At 45.7% G+C, this 14,941-nt stretch overlaps 1 protein-coding gene across 1 annotated transcript in view; it reads right to left on the bottom strand.

The window, feature by feature from the left end:
• Nucleotides 1-1,639: 1,639 nt before the first annotated feature.
• Nucleotides 1,640-14,941, bottom strand: part of THSD1 (thrombospondin type 1 domain containing 1) — a 110,549-nt gene continuing 97,247 nt past the window's right edge. Inside the window, exon 5 of the mRNA XM_086935047.1 lies at nucleotides 1,640-3,233. Within this exon, the coding sequence (XP_086791173.1) occupies nucleotides 1,819-3,233 (1,415 nt within the window). The 3' untranslated portion in view covers nucleotides 1,640-1,818. The remainder of the gene's footprint in view (nucleotides 3,234-14,941) is intronic.

The raw sequence follows: 14,941 nt of genomic DNA, 5'->3' as shown, positions 1-14,941 counted from the left end.
GCCTGGGCGATAAAATTATCGCCACTTTATCTGCCGATAAAGTGGCGATAATGGGCTTGATAATATGCTCTATGGAATTCCAATCGAAGCTCATGTTAAATGTGAAGGACATCTAACATGAGCTTCGATTAGAATTCCATAGAGCATATTATCAAGCCCATTATCACCACTTTATCAGCAGTTTCCTGCCGATAAAGCGGCGATAATTTTATCGCCCAGGCTTGGTACTATGCCCCCCTGTTCGTTGGTTTCTTTATCAATATTAGCTCTAGTTCATCGCCTAGCCTTGGGCACTCTTTTTTTCATTGTAATTCTCCCTGCAGTTAGGCATTTCCATCCTTTAAGCAGAGGCCCCGTCCTTTCCCAAACTTGGGTACGAATGTACAGCAGCTTATATACTGCATCTTTCCATTTGTAGAGCATTCTCGTGTCATCTACTGTGTATGTATTCAGTTCTGTTCCTTTACTGTCTCTCTTTAGTGTCCTGTCCCCATGCAAGAGTATGCTTTTCTGTTTTAAGATTTGACTTTCCCTTCCCAGTTACAAGAGTTTATTTGCCTTTCTCACTCCATGAATTTGCTTGCCTGTCCTGTCCTTCTGCAAGACATCGTCGGTTGTGTTCCTGTGCACCAACTTTGTTTCTGCTGAATTAATTTGTCATATCCATATTGTCATTCCACTGTGCTGTGATTAATTTTCAATGTTTATTAATTACCATACCATTACATAAGGTGTGGAGCATCATCTGGAAAATGATAAACAGGGTGTGTTGAATTGACTGTGCTACGTAAACTAACAAAGTAACATGTGATTCCCTTTCACTTGAAATTTGTCAGAGAATAGCAAGTAAGGAAAAAGATGTCAGCTGCTACGTTTTTGGCAACTTTAAACTGTTGAAGTAGGAAAAAACAGCCAAAATATACATTGAAAAACATAAAATTACTGGATGGGGCTACATAGAACTTACCTTTTAAAGATTTAACTACAGAAAATGTTCGTGAAATAGCCACCCTGCATGTGTGTTTTGTAGTCATTAAATCTGGCATAGAGCTAAAGCTGTCTGTAGCCACACCTAAAAAGATTAGCTTATGTTGAAGCCTCCAATTGCCCCAGGTAATGCTCAAGTTCGATCCCCAATAACCTGATCTTCCCCAACATTTTCTGTGAATGTAAATGAAACAAGATGAGGCCAAGGCTTATACGAGTATATGTTTTGAAACCTTGCAGCAATTCGAAAGTGGGGCAGGTTTATTTAACAATATAAATGAGTGAGCATGGCAAATACAGAGTAGCCAGCTATAGGGCCTGTTTTCAAAAGAATGTTTATTTAGTGTACTAAAAATAAGATTAATGCACTTTTTGAAGTTGTAATGTGTGGTCGAATCTACCTCCCTGGTTGGTTGACATTGACATAAATTTGAAACAAGTATTTGTGAGGTCTTATAATTTTGCCAATGAAGAATTTGGCCTGGCCACACTACTCTGGGGTGGCGTAGGTGTCATTCTGAAATAGTACATCCTTACTGGAATAGAATATAAATCATGAGCAACGGTAAACAAGACAGTATTCTACCAAAAGACAGTTAACCAAGAAAGTAATTTATGAGTAGCAGCTCAGAATTTGGAAATATGTGGTGGACAAAGGTTTTGGCACGTGCTCAAATATGCACTTAGCCATTTTATTGAACACATTCTCTCCCATGAATTATTCAAATTCAATGAAGGCATTACAATCAATTACTCTGAGATCAAGCACTTGGAAAAGCTGGGAAAAAGCAGATTGGAAATGCTGAGCTAGAAGTGATTCCCTCCAGTCTTTCAGATCACCAGCCTCTCAATACTCATAGTGCTTGTTTCATCTTCTTCATTTGATCCAAAGTAGCCAGGCAAGTCAATCATCCTCTGTTCTGCTTCAGTTAGGCCAAAGGAAGTATTGTCATACCATTTATACTCTGGGTCCTGTGGAAAGCTCTGGCATTTGTCTATACTATTCTGACCAGTAGTAAGAGGATTGCTTCTCTGGTAACTCTCTTTCAGAGTAAAGGTTGACTCTTCTGTGTTCCTCCATGAGTTTCTGTAAGTTGGTGGGGACCCTCGTCTAGTTTTATTAGTTTCTGATTTTTCAGTTTGTGTTGGTCGACCAAAATGATGCTGGCCACCAACCCAGTCTAGATTTTTCTCCATAAGCCTTGCATTATTGTATTTTGTGAAATAGTTCAGGTTCTCCTTAGTCAGTCTGGTACTGGGAGCACATTTAAGCATTTCAGAACTTTTCTCTGACTCTCTGGACTTGGGTCTGAACCTTTCTTCTACTCCACGATCCCAGGTTCTGCTCCATGAACTGAAGGCTGCAGTCTGCCTTGGTGAAAGGGTTGTCATACTTCTTTCTCGGAAGGGCCTGGCTTGATTGGTTTCATGAAAACTGGAAGTTCTCCTAAAGTTTGGGTTTTTCCTGTAACCTCTTTCAAACTGTCCTTCTCTGAGGTCTTGGTGTTTACAATGCGATAGTCTGGTCAATGTCTGACTAGGGCTTAGGGCAAGTGCGGCTTGGTATGAATTCCTAGGTGGCCTTGCATTGGGCTTTTCTCCTTGAAGCATTGGAGATAAAACAGAGGGTTCTTGAAAAGGAGTCTTGATCCTAAATGTGTTCATGCTATTCTCATCTGAACTCTCTGTGGACAATGGTGGGTTCAGTATAGTTGCATCAAACAGGGTGTCAGTCAGTGGATTCTGGCACACATGGTAAACTTTTGTAGTTTCCGTTAGACCCTTTTTTTTCATCTCCTTTAGTTGTTTCTGTGCCAAGCGGTAGCTAAAAATTGGAGGAATCATTTTCTGAGTGTTGGCTTGTGAGCTGTCATGAGTAAGGCTATCTTGCCCAGGTATAGGTTCTTGGGCAAGGTGTAGGCTCCGTCTGTTGTTGAGAGGTACACTGACTGCTTCAGAAGTTGGCGTCAGTGGAGTTTCACACCCTTCAAAGATGCTTTCTCTCACCTGATTGGGCTGACAGATATTCTCCTGATCAGAGTTCTTCCGGAAGGTGGGTGAACAGCCACTGCTATGCCTTGCTGGTGTGGTGCACTTCTCAACCCGGCACAGCTTTCTCCACATGGTAATGACAATGGTGACTACAATGATGGACAAGCACAAAGAGATTCCGCTTATAGTTACTGTGTTACTAGATTTCTCATGACTGTCAGATTGCAGAGATGGCTCCCTTGAAGGCCTCACAGCTGCAATAAAATACAAGAAAGTTGATAAGATGAGACAATTAAAGCTTAAAAGGCCTGAGATTAAAATGGAAATAAAAAATACAATTGCTATAGATTCATGGGATATCTGTATTCGCTGAAAAAACAAAGGTTAAAGTGAGATTATATCTAGGTGAAAATGTCAGTTAAAAAATAAAATTTGTAAACGAAAAACTACAATTCACCAGATATAGTTTACTGAGCTAACAAGAACTTGCGCCATGCACTGCTTCTGACCTCACAGATTACACTACTCATAACATATTAAATGGCATCATTGATGACATAATTGGTGACATTACTGGGTTTTATGTGAATTCAATTCCTAGGGGCTTTTTTTCAAATGAAGTAAGTTAATATTACGAGACCCTCCTTTTAAGTCACTTTAACATTTGTTTTTTCAGTAAATTTGTGCTGAGTGGCAGTAGCCACTTTGTAGTTATAGTAAGGGTTACCAGAGATAGGGATTCCTCTGACTTTTTACCCTTTATATCTTTGCGCCCATTTGATGAATCTCCACCAAACTTTCCAGACCTAATCATCCTTCTATATTGGAAGTTAATGGACAGTTTCGGGGTGACTGGTCAAGGGGATGCAAAGAAAAAAGATAGGTCTCAAAACAGGTTTTGGCCCAAATGCATTTCACATAGAATGGTTGTATTGGACGTAGCAGTAAAATGGAAAATGGATTGTAATGGAATTTCACAGTAATGTACATTAACCTAAGTAGATGATCCTTTTTAGGTCTTGACCTGCATAGGATGCGCTTGCGCAGTCTCGCCAGCGATATCTTATGTCTCTTAGTGTGGGGCTTGAACCCGCCCCTCTTCTCCATTGGCTGGCTTCCTAAACGGAGGCCAGCCATTGGAGAAGAGGGGCGTCTGTCAGTTTAAGCCCTGTCATTTAGGGATTCGGGGGGGTGTTTTTTCATGTTCTTGCTCTCCTCTTCCCATTGGCTGGAATTTTACATTCCAGCCAATGGGAAGAGGAGAGAAAGAAAAACATACCCCCGAACCTGAAAATCACAGGTCGTTTCTCCGAGGCATTTCTGCTTCACCTCGGAGAAACATGGTGGTGTTCAACTGCCCTCCTGATGGCTTGTTGTTTAAAGAAATCAGGAGTCTCTCGAATCGGGTCTGTTGGCATGCATGCAAATGCATAATGGCTGGGTAATATAGTTTGTATTATTATTCTTAACAGCAGTGAGATTGAAGTAAAGAAAGTACATTATCATTTTCGCCTCCGTGCCCTTAATAGAATGAAACATTTCCTTCACAATAGTTTTTCGTTTAATATATATCCTTTGTCTACCTTTGAAAAAAAAAGTCCTCCTTCCCATTGAGTGTACTCCTTTGTAGTCCTTCTCTCACTTCTATGCACTGGAGTGCGGGAACGTTCGTAGCGCGACTACGTCACGGGACGCAGGACGTCCATTCGCCCTCTAGCACTACGTGCTGCCCTTTCTGTGTCGCTGTCACTGCAGCCGGCGTGAACGTTTGTACTTCCGGTTAGCGTGTGGTGCAACCACTGAGCAGGAACGTGCGTGGGTCATCTTTGAGGCGCGTTCCTGTGTATCGTGAAGTCGAAGCCAGACACGATTTGCCTTCCATCCGTACACAGCCATGCTCGCAGCCTCGCTGGTCCGTCGCTGCGCTTTAAGCGGGGCAGTAGGTGGCCTGCTCCGGGGTCGCCAACTGGCTCAGCCTAGTCTAACCCCAGGTGAGAGCCGGTGCTTCATATGTCCTTGAAAGAAGTGGCAATCGAGGGCAACCTGCGGCCTATCCCATGGAAGCGTGAATACCCGTTAAGTATGAAACGAGGACATGGGAAAGAATTGATGTCTAGCTGAAGCTGGATGGAATCTTTGGATTCTGGGAAGTAGATCAGTGGGTGTTAGTAGCCTGCTGAGGGATTGCAAGGTGCTCTGGACAAGTGTGGGATAACTGGGTTTTCACTTCAGGCATTAACGTTAGCTGTTGGGTCGCTGTCAGGGTGTTCCTCGTCGCTGGGAAGCGGGGTGATGTTCTTGAGTATGAGTAGTCATTGGGGGAGTTGTTGATAGCTGTCAATCTGTTCTTGGTGGTAGGTTTGCGAGGTGGGTTTGAAGGGGTCGTTGCACATGATGGGTCTAAATTTGGGAAGGGTGCATGTCATAGGTGTCTAGGGTCAAAGAAAGAGCCTGTGTGTTATGAAGGCGTCTAGCATTGTTATGGGCTCTAGCAAGATGTCATATGGTTCCTAATGTTGGGAGACGTGGTTAGAAAATTCCAAAAATGTTTTAAAATTGTGCTCACGAGTACTCTTTTGGGTTACAATGTTATAAGTACAGAGGGCAGTATTTTAAACGCCCACAGTTTGATGCAGCCAGGTACATTCATTAGTAGAATGCGGTGCCGATTGCAGAATGTATCAGCATACTTAATTCATGTGTTAATAAATCGTATACAGTTGTGATGTTTTCTTTTTTTATATGTAACCTAGGAATGGTTTAGATAACTCAAGGGGGAAACCTGTGGATGTGCCTTGCTTGGTTTTTGCACTCTTACATTGGTTGTGGTAGTAAGACTAGATGGGATTAGTAAACGGCCAAAACCATTGGTAATTATATTACTTGATCTAATCACGTTGCCAAATATGTTAGGTTACCATGCGTGCAGTAACCTCTGTCCGTGGTACTCTCTCTCCATGGTGTCCAACAGTACTGGCGCTCTCAGGTGCGTAGCTGAGTGACTCACCTTTAGCATTTTATTTACTCATGCGTTCAGAGCAGTAGTAAGAGTGTCCTTTATTAGTACCATTATGCTGGCTCTGTCTGTGTGTGTTTGTATGTGTGGCTCTGTGTGTGTGTGGTTCTGTCTGTGTGTGTGTGTGGTTCTGTCTGTGTGTGTGTAGTTCTGTCTGTGTGTGTGTGGTTTTGTCTGTGTGTGTGGCTCTGTCTGTGTGTGTGTGTGTGTGTGTGTGTGTGTGTGTGTGTGGCTCTGTGTGTGTGTGTGTGTGTGGCTCTGTCTGTGTGTGTGTGTGTGGCTCTATCTGTGTGTGTGGCTCTGTCTGTGTGTGTGTGTTTGTGTCTGTGTGTGTGTGTCTGTGTGTGTGTGTGTCAGTATTTGTAAACTGCACAGCTATGTCCGGAGAAGTGCCCCGGCGCTGGGGGCCTTCTGGAAGATTAAGCAAGCTATTGCCCAGAGTCACATGGTGCTGGGCTAACCTGCTGCCAGGGATCGAGCCATGAGGTCCGGAGTCAGGCACCCTGGCCGCTGTGCCACACCTCTTCCACTATATATATGCTATTAAGTAAACAAAGGTACAGAGGAAGGGGACAAGCTAGCGAGCCATTTGAAAATAATACAGACACAGCAAAATTGATGAAGAAAACGAAAATAAGACAATGATGATATATCCGGTGGAAATATATATGCTATATAGAAATTTTCGTAGTAGCCTGTTTGCCGTGTGAGGTATAGATTGAAAAGGAAAGAGAACAGAAATAGGAGGCTAAAAGATCACACCATAAACAAGCCCAAATCAAGAATAGCACACATTTCGGCCTCAATTATGATTACGAGATGAATGAATCAATGATTTTCTAGATGAATGAATGAAACAGCTTGTATAAAACAGCTCTGTCAACTTAATCACCTTAAGGCACGAGCAAATTGTTACTACCTTTAGTAAAAGGATATATAAGACAAGATTCATTGACAATATATTAACTTTTTATCTTTTGTGTTATGGTAAACATCTCAAATATTTACCTACAAAGCAAATATATTTACAAATAAGGTTGCTTATTTCAAATATGTTTGGCCTGATACAGAAAAGTAAGTAAATCCCTTTTCTTGTCATACACATAGGATTACAAATATTGCAATCTCTGGAAGGTGGGGCAAACATTTCTGGAAAATGTGAGTGCCATTTTGGCATCAATGTTTGAGGCTTGTTAATATATGTCATAAATCACATTATAATATATTGAAGCATATTGATTTTTCATAGGGTTCTGTCCATTATATTTCAATGTGCTCTGCATATCTTTGTGACGGATCTCAGTTACGAATATTTGTCACTGATCAAGAGAAAAGGTAGCCAGGGCATCCAAAGCTGCACCACCCAGAGTAGACACTTCGATCAAAAGGGAAAATGATGCCCACCTCAATGTTCAGCTGCATATTGACCACAAATTACAACAGTATAATAAATGCTCATAAAACTTGAGTCTGGAATATGGTTTCATCTTTATTATGTGTTCCGAAAGAAAGCCCAGCCAACGCGTTTCACCTCACAAAAGGCTTCATCTGGGCAAAAGTTGATCCACCGAGAGTCACAGAGATATTCTAAGTGTATGGTCAAAGAATATACAAGCGCAAAGTCAGTACTCCGATTCCAAATGCCAAATCGAACACGAGAGGGCCAACGTGTGAGCCTTCTTAGAATCAAAATTCAGCGTAGGTGAGAACAGTAAAACGCGTCTTGGTTCCTAGTATAATACGGAAGACTGTTTCAGTGCCTGACAAGGAACCCTGTGGATGATATTGAATCTCGAAGTGTGGTGATGTTGAATACTTTATGATGGGTCCCTTATGGCTGTTTAGCCCATCTTGGATGTAAACCAATTAGATTCGTTTTGGTGATGGGAACTAGGAACCAAGACGCATTTTACTGTTCTCACATACACTGAATTTGCACAAATTTAACAAGCAAAGGTTTGCTGTTAAATGTGTGCGACACAGAACCACATTCTGACAAAGAACTTATGCTTATGCTATGTGTTGTTTCTATGTATTCTCACGAATTAACGCTTTTATGACAAATGTGATTGTCTTTTTGGAGTCTTTTCCAATTTTCACATCACCAAATCTGTTTGATCTATGTTTTTAAGATTTTTTGTTTTAATGTGCAATTTGATGCCTTCTTTATTGAATGCTTTTATTAAACTGAATTCATAAGTGTTTCGATATCCTGCCAATCTGTGGTCCGTTGAGGACTGTCTCCATGCATGTGAGTGGATGTGGAGTGGTTGAAAGATAAGTGCATTTAACAGGAATTATATACTTGACATTTAAGTCTTACTCGGTGCCCTGTCTCTTTAGTCTGTGGGGCCCCTCTCTTTGTATTTTATGTGATACAAGAATGCCAGGTGAAAATTCATGGACACTTAAAAGCTGCAACATGCCATGGAAATCAAATGTGCTATGCAATACTCTACAAAGCTGCAAGTGGAGACTGGGGGAAAGATGAAATACGTTATGGACCACAAAGCAACATTGAAGTTCACTAAACAATGCCACAGAACAGATGATGATGTGACTCAACAAGACTCTTCTTCGATTGCAAGAGATACAACACCAGATCAAAATACAACAAGTGAGTATGTTACTTTGCAAATGCTCAGACTGATGGCCTAGATTCCACTCTTAAGTGAAATGTTCACAGTAATAAGCATGAACAGTGATATAGCTGGAATTGCTATGTTGAGAGGGTGATTCTAAATATATATGAAAAAATGCCCCTGATGGCGGGGAGGCACTCCACGTCCCCATGTGTGTAGCACACTAAGTGGCTACTTTTGATTCTAATATGACAAGGTAAAATGGGTATATTCACGGATAGTTGATAATATCAGTGTAGGAGGCGCACTGAAAGTTGGATGATTCAGGGTCAACGGGAAAGTAAAGGCTGGGGTGTTTTCTTTCCCCTCCCCCGTCATTGGTATTACATGCCACTAGGTGACACCTAGATATTATGTTTTCTATACATGTAGTATTAGGATCTCCCATATTTACACTGGGAATTATACTCAGATGTGTATAGCACAGCTAATCACCCGTGAGGGTATCCAGGAGCTGTCCATAGGCACGGGGAGATTATGTGATTTTCCCAGAACCACAGGATGTTGAGCCGATCCTGAGACTTTCGGGGACCCAATCTAGAATAAATACTTTTTTGCCCCAACATTTGACAAACCTCTATATAGACTGGATTCGAAAGGACACGTCTATTGCAGAGGATTTTCCAAGAGAGCTGCAGCTCCCCATGTTATACAAAAAAACTTGAAAGGGATTTGTAAAAAGAAGACCTGATAGAGGCTGTCTGGGGCATGCCCAGCAGGAAAACACCTGGTGGGGAGACTCTCAGCAGGGTTTTACCAAATCTTGGTCCCAGAGTTTATAGACAAAGTACAAGAAGTATTCCAGGAAGCCAAACAAAAAGGCAGGATGCCTAGATCAAAGAGGGAAGTGATAACTGTTATGTTTCAGGAGCCTGAGAGGGCCCCACAAGATCCTGGCTCATATATGTCGGCGTTATTGATAAACACAGACCTGATGGCCCTCTCTAAGGCTCTAGCAAATAGATTGAGTAAAATAATGGGTTCCCTAGAGCATGAAGACCAAAGCAGCTCAATCGCAGGGCATAACATCCTCTGGAATCTACTGAAACTCAATCATGTGACACATGCCACGCTAGAATCAGATGAAGAATATGCATTAATTGTGTTAGACATCGAAAAAGCCTTCGATACCTTAGATAGGGTCTACCTGCTGGCAGTTTTAAGGGATACAGGTTTTGGTCTTGATTTCTTCACATAGATTAAGCAGTTATACATGGGGCCCGTAGCAATGTGTGAAGCCAGAAGGAATAATGGCAGAGGAGTGGTGCATAGAGCGGGGTACCAGGCAGAGGTGCCCTTTGTCTCCCCTGCTATTAGATCTAGAAATGGAACCCCTGGCCATTCACTTGTGAGAGACATTTCTTAACTGGTGTTGGAATTAAGGTAGCCTGGCCTAGGGTAAGACTAACATTTAGAGGCACAGTGTAAAGGTTGCAGACCACCCAAAAGTAACTCCACGCAATAGCACTCAAAAAGAAAACCACTACACCAAAATTATGTGAAAATACGTGCCGTTTTATAAAAATAATATGCTCTTTAGTTTCAAATTATACAGTGTAATACATTTTAGTTCTTCTCAGGAATTGCGATTATACCTTTGATTTAGAGAAGTAAATAACACTCTTCCTGCTGTGGAAAAATTATGGTTCAAAACATTCAGTCTTCAGGAGTACAGAAACGCTTACTTCTGAGAAAGGAACTATCTCATTAGGAGTACACTAAGCAGTGACACTTTGCATTACAATCAATGACATTAATGTATCCCAGCACCTCACCCTGCCAAATAGCTGACTGCACCTCTTCTGCAGTGGTAAGATCTCCCTCCCCTTATCTGCCCATTAACTTAGTGCTAGCTTGCACACACAGAGTGATCTGCAGGAATTCCACACATTTACTGTTCTCCACAACAATTGCTATGAGGATCTGGAGGGAGTTTCCCCTTTAACAAGTACTGTCAGTGCTCTTCTCTCATGACAGCCTAGGTTCCCCTCTGATCTCTAGCTTATTAGCTGCTTCTCCAAACTTGTGAGAAAATGATGTTGGGGTAATGAAGCTAACCTCCCTCACACCTTCTCTGTCACAGCTTAAACTAAAGGCGTTAGGATATCAGGGCACCTAGCTAGGCGCTAAGACTTGTGATTTATCACCACACCAAAAAGGGCTCAGCCTTATTCTTCCTCATCCCCCACTTCTCCTTACTGTTTTTCAGGTCACTTGTCCTGCCCCAGTCCACAGGGGTAGGGGCTTTCAGCCGGCTCCACCGAACGAACACCAGTGGCAGTAGCAGCCACCTATCCCCGCCCAGCCAGCCTCTTGATCTCAGCGCTGGAGTGGGGAGGATTAATGACGGTGGCCCTTCGCTCTTCCTCACACCCTCAGAAGCGGGCACGGGGCAGGCGGACAATCGATCAACTGTGGCTCAAGGCTCCCGCTCCTCGGGAAATGCGAGACGCTCTCTCGCCCCAGCCCTCACCAGACCGGGTCCGCTGAGGTACCGGAGACGCGCCGTTCCTTGGGGATTCCTCGCGTCTCTCGGATACAGGCCTCTGCTGCGACGATGCGGGGGAACCAGTGGCACAGCCGGCACCGCCTCCTTCCGCCCGGAGATACACGCTACCGCTCCTGCGCAGGGGAACAGCGTCTCACTGCCAATTCCGCCGGAAGATACACGCTCCTGCTCCTGCGCAGGGGAACAGCGTCTCACTGCCAATTCCGCCGCGCAGCTTGAATAGCGAGCGGCGCCGCTCTCCTGCAGTCTGCACTCCTTCACGCCCCCTCGCGCCCTTCAGACAGAGACGCCACAGCCTCCCAAGATGTCCAAACACTCCAGGCACCGCTCTTCAAATTCGGGTAGGCTAGGGCTTCAGCAGAAAGGCGGGGAGCTTATTAGTAATCTTAAGGGGGGTCTTATAGGTGGAGGTGGGACACGGCCCACTGGGTAGATGTCCAAAGTCCCTGGTTGCTTGACTGGACCAGATCGATGTTAGCCCAATGAAAGGGTTCGGTCAGAAGCACAAGGGGGAACGTCCTCTGAAAGATGTTGTCAGTTTATTAAACCAACTAGCCTCTTCTAGCGCGTCCTCCTCCTCACACTGCAGCCTCTCTCCTCTCACACTGGACTACTCAAAATGGCCTCCTGCCCCCTGCCCTTTTATAACCTAGCCTCACAGAGTCCAGTAGGGTCCAGAAGGTTCTGGAAAACCTAATGTTATCCTATGGGGCTGATTATGGTGTGGCAGTTGGTGACAGTTAGGGCCCTCCATTTTGTGACAACATGAGGTTTCCTGACAGCACAGGCCTCGGGCCTGAGGTAAAAGATTACAAGGGGGGAAAGAACACCTATCCCCCTGGTCAACACCTATAAAAAGTTAGTAGACACAAAAATTAACAAGGGTTTGAGGGGCAAAAAGGGGACAAAATAAATAAAAATTAGGAGGGACTTCGCCAAAAAGCCAGACAGGTCTAACACGCGTCCCCCCCAGCTGAAAGTGGGGAGAACTACCCAACCCCTTGGGAGTCCTCATCACTAAGGCGGAAATACCTGGAGAGACCGTCTGCATTGGCGTGGTCCACTCCAGGCCGATGTTCCACCCGGAAGTCCATTCCCTGTAGGGAGATGGACCACCTCAACAACTTGGGATTTTCCCCCTTCATTTGCATCAGCCAACGAAGGGGTCGGTGGTCGGTCTGAACCAGGAAGTGCGAGCCAAAGAGGTATGGCCGCAGCTTCTTCAGAGCCCACACCACCGCAAAAGCTTCCCTCTCAATAGCACTCCACTTCTGTTCCCGGGGAAGCAGCCTCCTAGATAGGAAGACTACAGGTTGATCCAGGCCCTCTTCGTTGAGTTGCGATAGCACTGCCCCAATGCCATGCTCTGATGCATCCGTTTGGACAATGAACTCCTTGGAGAAGTCTGGGGCCCTCAGGACCGGCGCCGCACACATTGCCTGTTTCAACTTTTCAAAGGCTTGCTGACAAGCCTTTGTCCAAACTACCCGTCGAGGTTGTTTCTTGGAGGTGAGCTCTGTGAGGGGCGCTACAATAGTGCCATACCCCTTCACAAAGCGACGGTAGTAACCTGTGAGGCCCAGGAAAGCTCGGACCTCAGTCTGTGTCTTGGGGGGTTCCCAGGCCATGATTGCCTCAATCTTCGCCTGCAGGGGCTGCACAGTCCCCCTACCCACCAAGTGTCCAAGGTACACAACCGACCCCTGCCCAATCTGGCATTTGCTGGCTTTGATGGTCAATCCAGCTTGTCTCAGTGCCTGGAGAACGGCCTGCAAATGCTGCAGATGGTCCTCCCAACTGCTACTGAAGACAGCAATGTCATCCAAGTAAGCAGCAGAGAAACTCTCCATTCCAGAGAGGACCTGGTTCACCAGCCGCTGAAATGTGGCAGGGGCGTTCTTGAGCCCAAAGGGCATCACACAGAACTGGTAGTGTCCCTCAGGCGTGGAGAAGGCTGACCTTTCCCTTGCTCCATCTGTCAAGTAGATCTGCCAGTACCCTGAAGTGAGGTCAAAGGTACTCAGATATTGGGCAGCTCCTAACCGGTCAATCAATTCATCCGCCCTAGGGATCGGATGAGCATCAGTCCTTGTCACTGAATTCAGCCCTCGGTAATCCACACAGAACCTCAGTTCAGGTGTGGTGCCTGGTGGTGCGGCTTTTGGCACGAGCACCACCGGACTGGACCAAGGGCTGTTGGAAGGTTCAATTACTCCCAGCTCTAGCATCTTGGCAACTTCTCCATGTATGCTAGCCTTCACCTTGTCAGACAGCCGGTAGGTCTTGGACTTCACTGGTGGGCTGTCTCCTGTGTCCACATCATGGGTACACAGGTGGGTCCTTCCCGGGACAAGGGAGAACAATGAAGAGTACTGCTCCAGTATCTGGCGGCAGTCCTCCCGTTGCTCAGGAGTGAGAGTAGGAGAGAGATTCACTCCCTCCACTGACCCATCCTTCTCTTGGGACGAAAAGAGATCGGGGAGAGGTTCGCTTTCCGCTTCCTCTCCCCCGTCAGTCACCATCATCAGCATGACTTCGGGCCTCTCATGGTGGGGCTTGAGTCTGTTGGCGTGTAGCACCCGTAGGGGCTGTCGAGGGGTCTTAAGGTCCACCAGGTATGTGGCCTTACCCTTCTTTTCCAACACCTCAAAGGGGCCTGTCCAGCGATCCTGGAGGGCGCTAAGCTCTCCAGGCTCCATCACCCACACTTTCTGTCCAGGCTCCAGTTCCACCGGGTGAGCGTTGTGGTCGTACCACTCCTTCATGACTGCCTGGCTGGCCTCCAAGTTGTCAGAAGCTTGCTTCCACAACTTCGCCATTTGGCTCCTGAAGGCCAGCATGTAGCTCACCACATCCTGGGGGGGTTTCCTGGGAGATTTCTCCCAACCATCCTTCACCAGGCTGAGAGGACCGCGTACAGGGTGCCCATACAGAAGCTCAAAGGGGCTGAAGCCCACTCCCTTCTGGGGCACTTCCCTGTAGGAAAAAAGTAAACAGGGTAGGAGGACATCCCATTTCCTCCGCAGGCTCTCAGGCAGACTTCTGATCATACCCTTCAAGGTCTTATTGAACCTCTCAACCAGTCCATTTGACTGGGGGTGATAGGGAGTGGTGAACCGGTAGGTCACTCCACACTCCTTCCACATTGCCCGCATGTAAGCTGACAGAAAGTTGGTCCCCCTGTCGGACACAACTTCCTTGGGAAATCCCACTCGGGTAAAGATTCCCATTAGGGCTCTTGCCACTACAGGTGCAGTGACTGTCCTCAGAGGTATTGCCTCTGGGTACCGTGTGGCATGATCCACTAGTACCAGGATAAACCTGTGACCAGCTGCTGTCGGTGGATCCAAAGGCCCTACAATGTCGATGCCCACCCTCTCAAAGGGGGTGCTAACGACTGGAAGTGGTTCCAGGGGAGCTTTTAGCTTCACCCCTGTTTTCCCACTGGCCTGGCAGGTTACACATGTCCTACAGTATGTGTCGGACGCCACTTTCATTCGAGGCCAGTAAAAGTGGAGGACAAGCCGGGCAAAGGTCTTGTCCTGACCTAAGTGTCCTGCCAGGGGTATGGCGTGAGCCAGTTCCAAAAGAAAGGCTCGGTACTGTTGCGGGACTACCAAGGCCCTTGATGAACCAGGCAAGGGTACCTTGGGTTCACTGTAGAGAAGTCCATCCTCCCAGTAAATATGGTAATGTCCCGTAACATCACCTACTGCTTGGGCTTCAGCCTGTCGCCTCAGTCCCTCAAGGGTGGGGCACTCCCTCTGCCCCTTACAGAATTCCTCTCTGGTAGGA

The sequence above is a fragment of the Lissotriton vulgaris genome, chromosome 8 (genome assembly GCF_964263255.1).
Source record: "Lissotriton vulgaris chromosome 8, aLisVul1.2, whole genome shotgun sequence".
In the NCBI taxonomy this organism is placed as follows: Eukaryota; Metazoa; Chordata; class Amphibia; order Caudata; family Salamandridae; genus Lissotriton; species Lissotriton vulgaris.
Note: the sequence above shows the minus strand (reverse complement) of the source record. Positions and strands in the feature narration are given on the sequence as shown.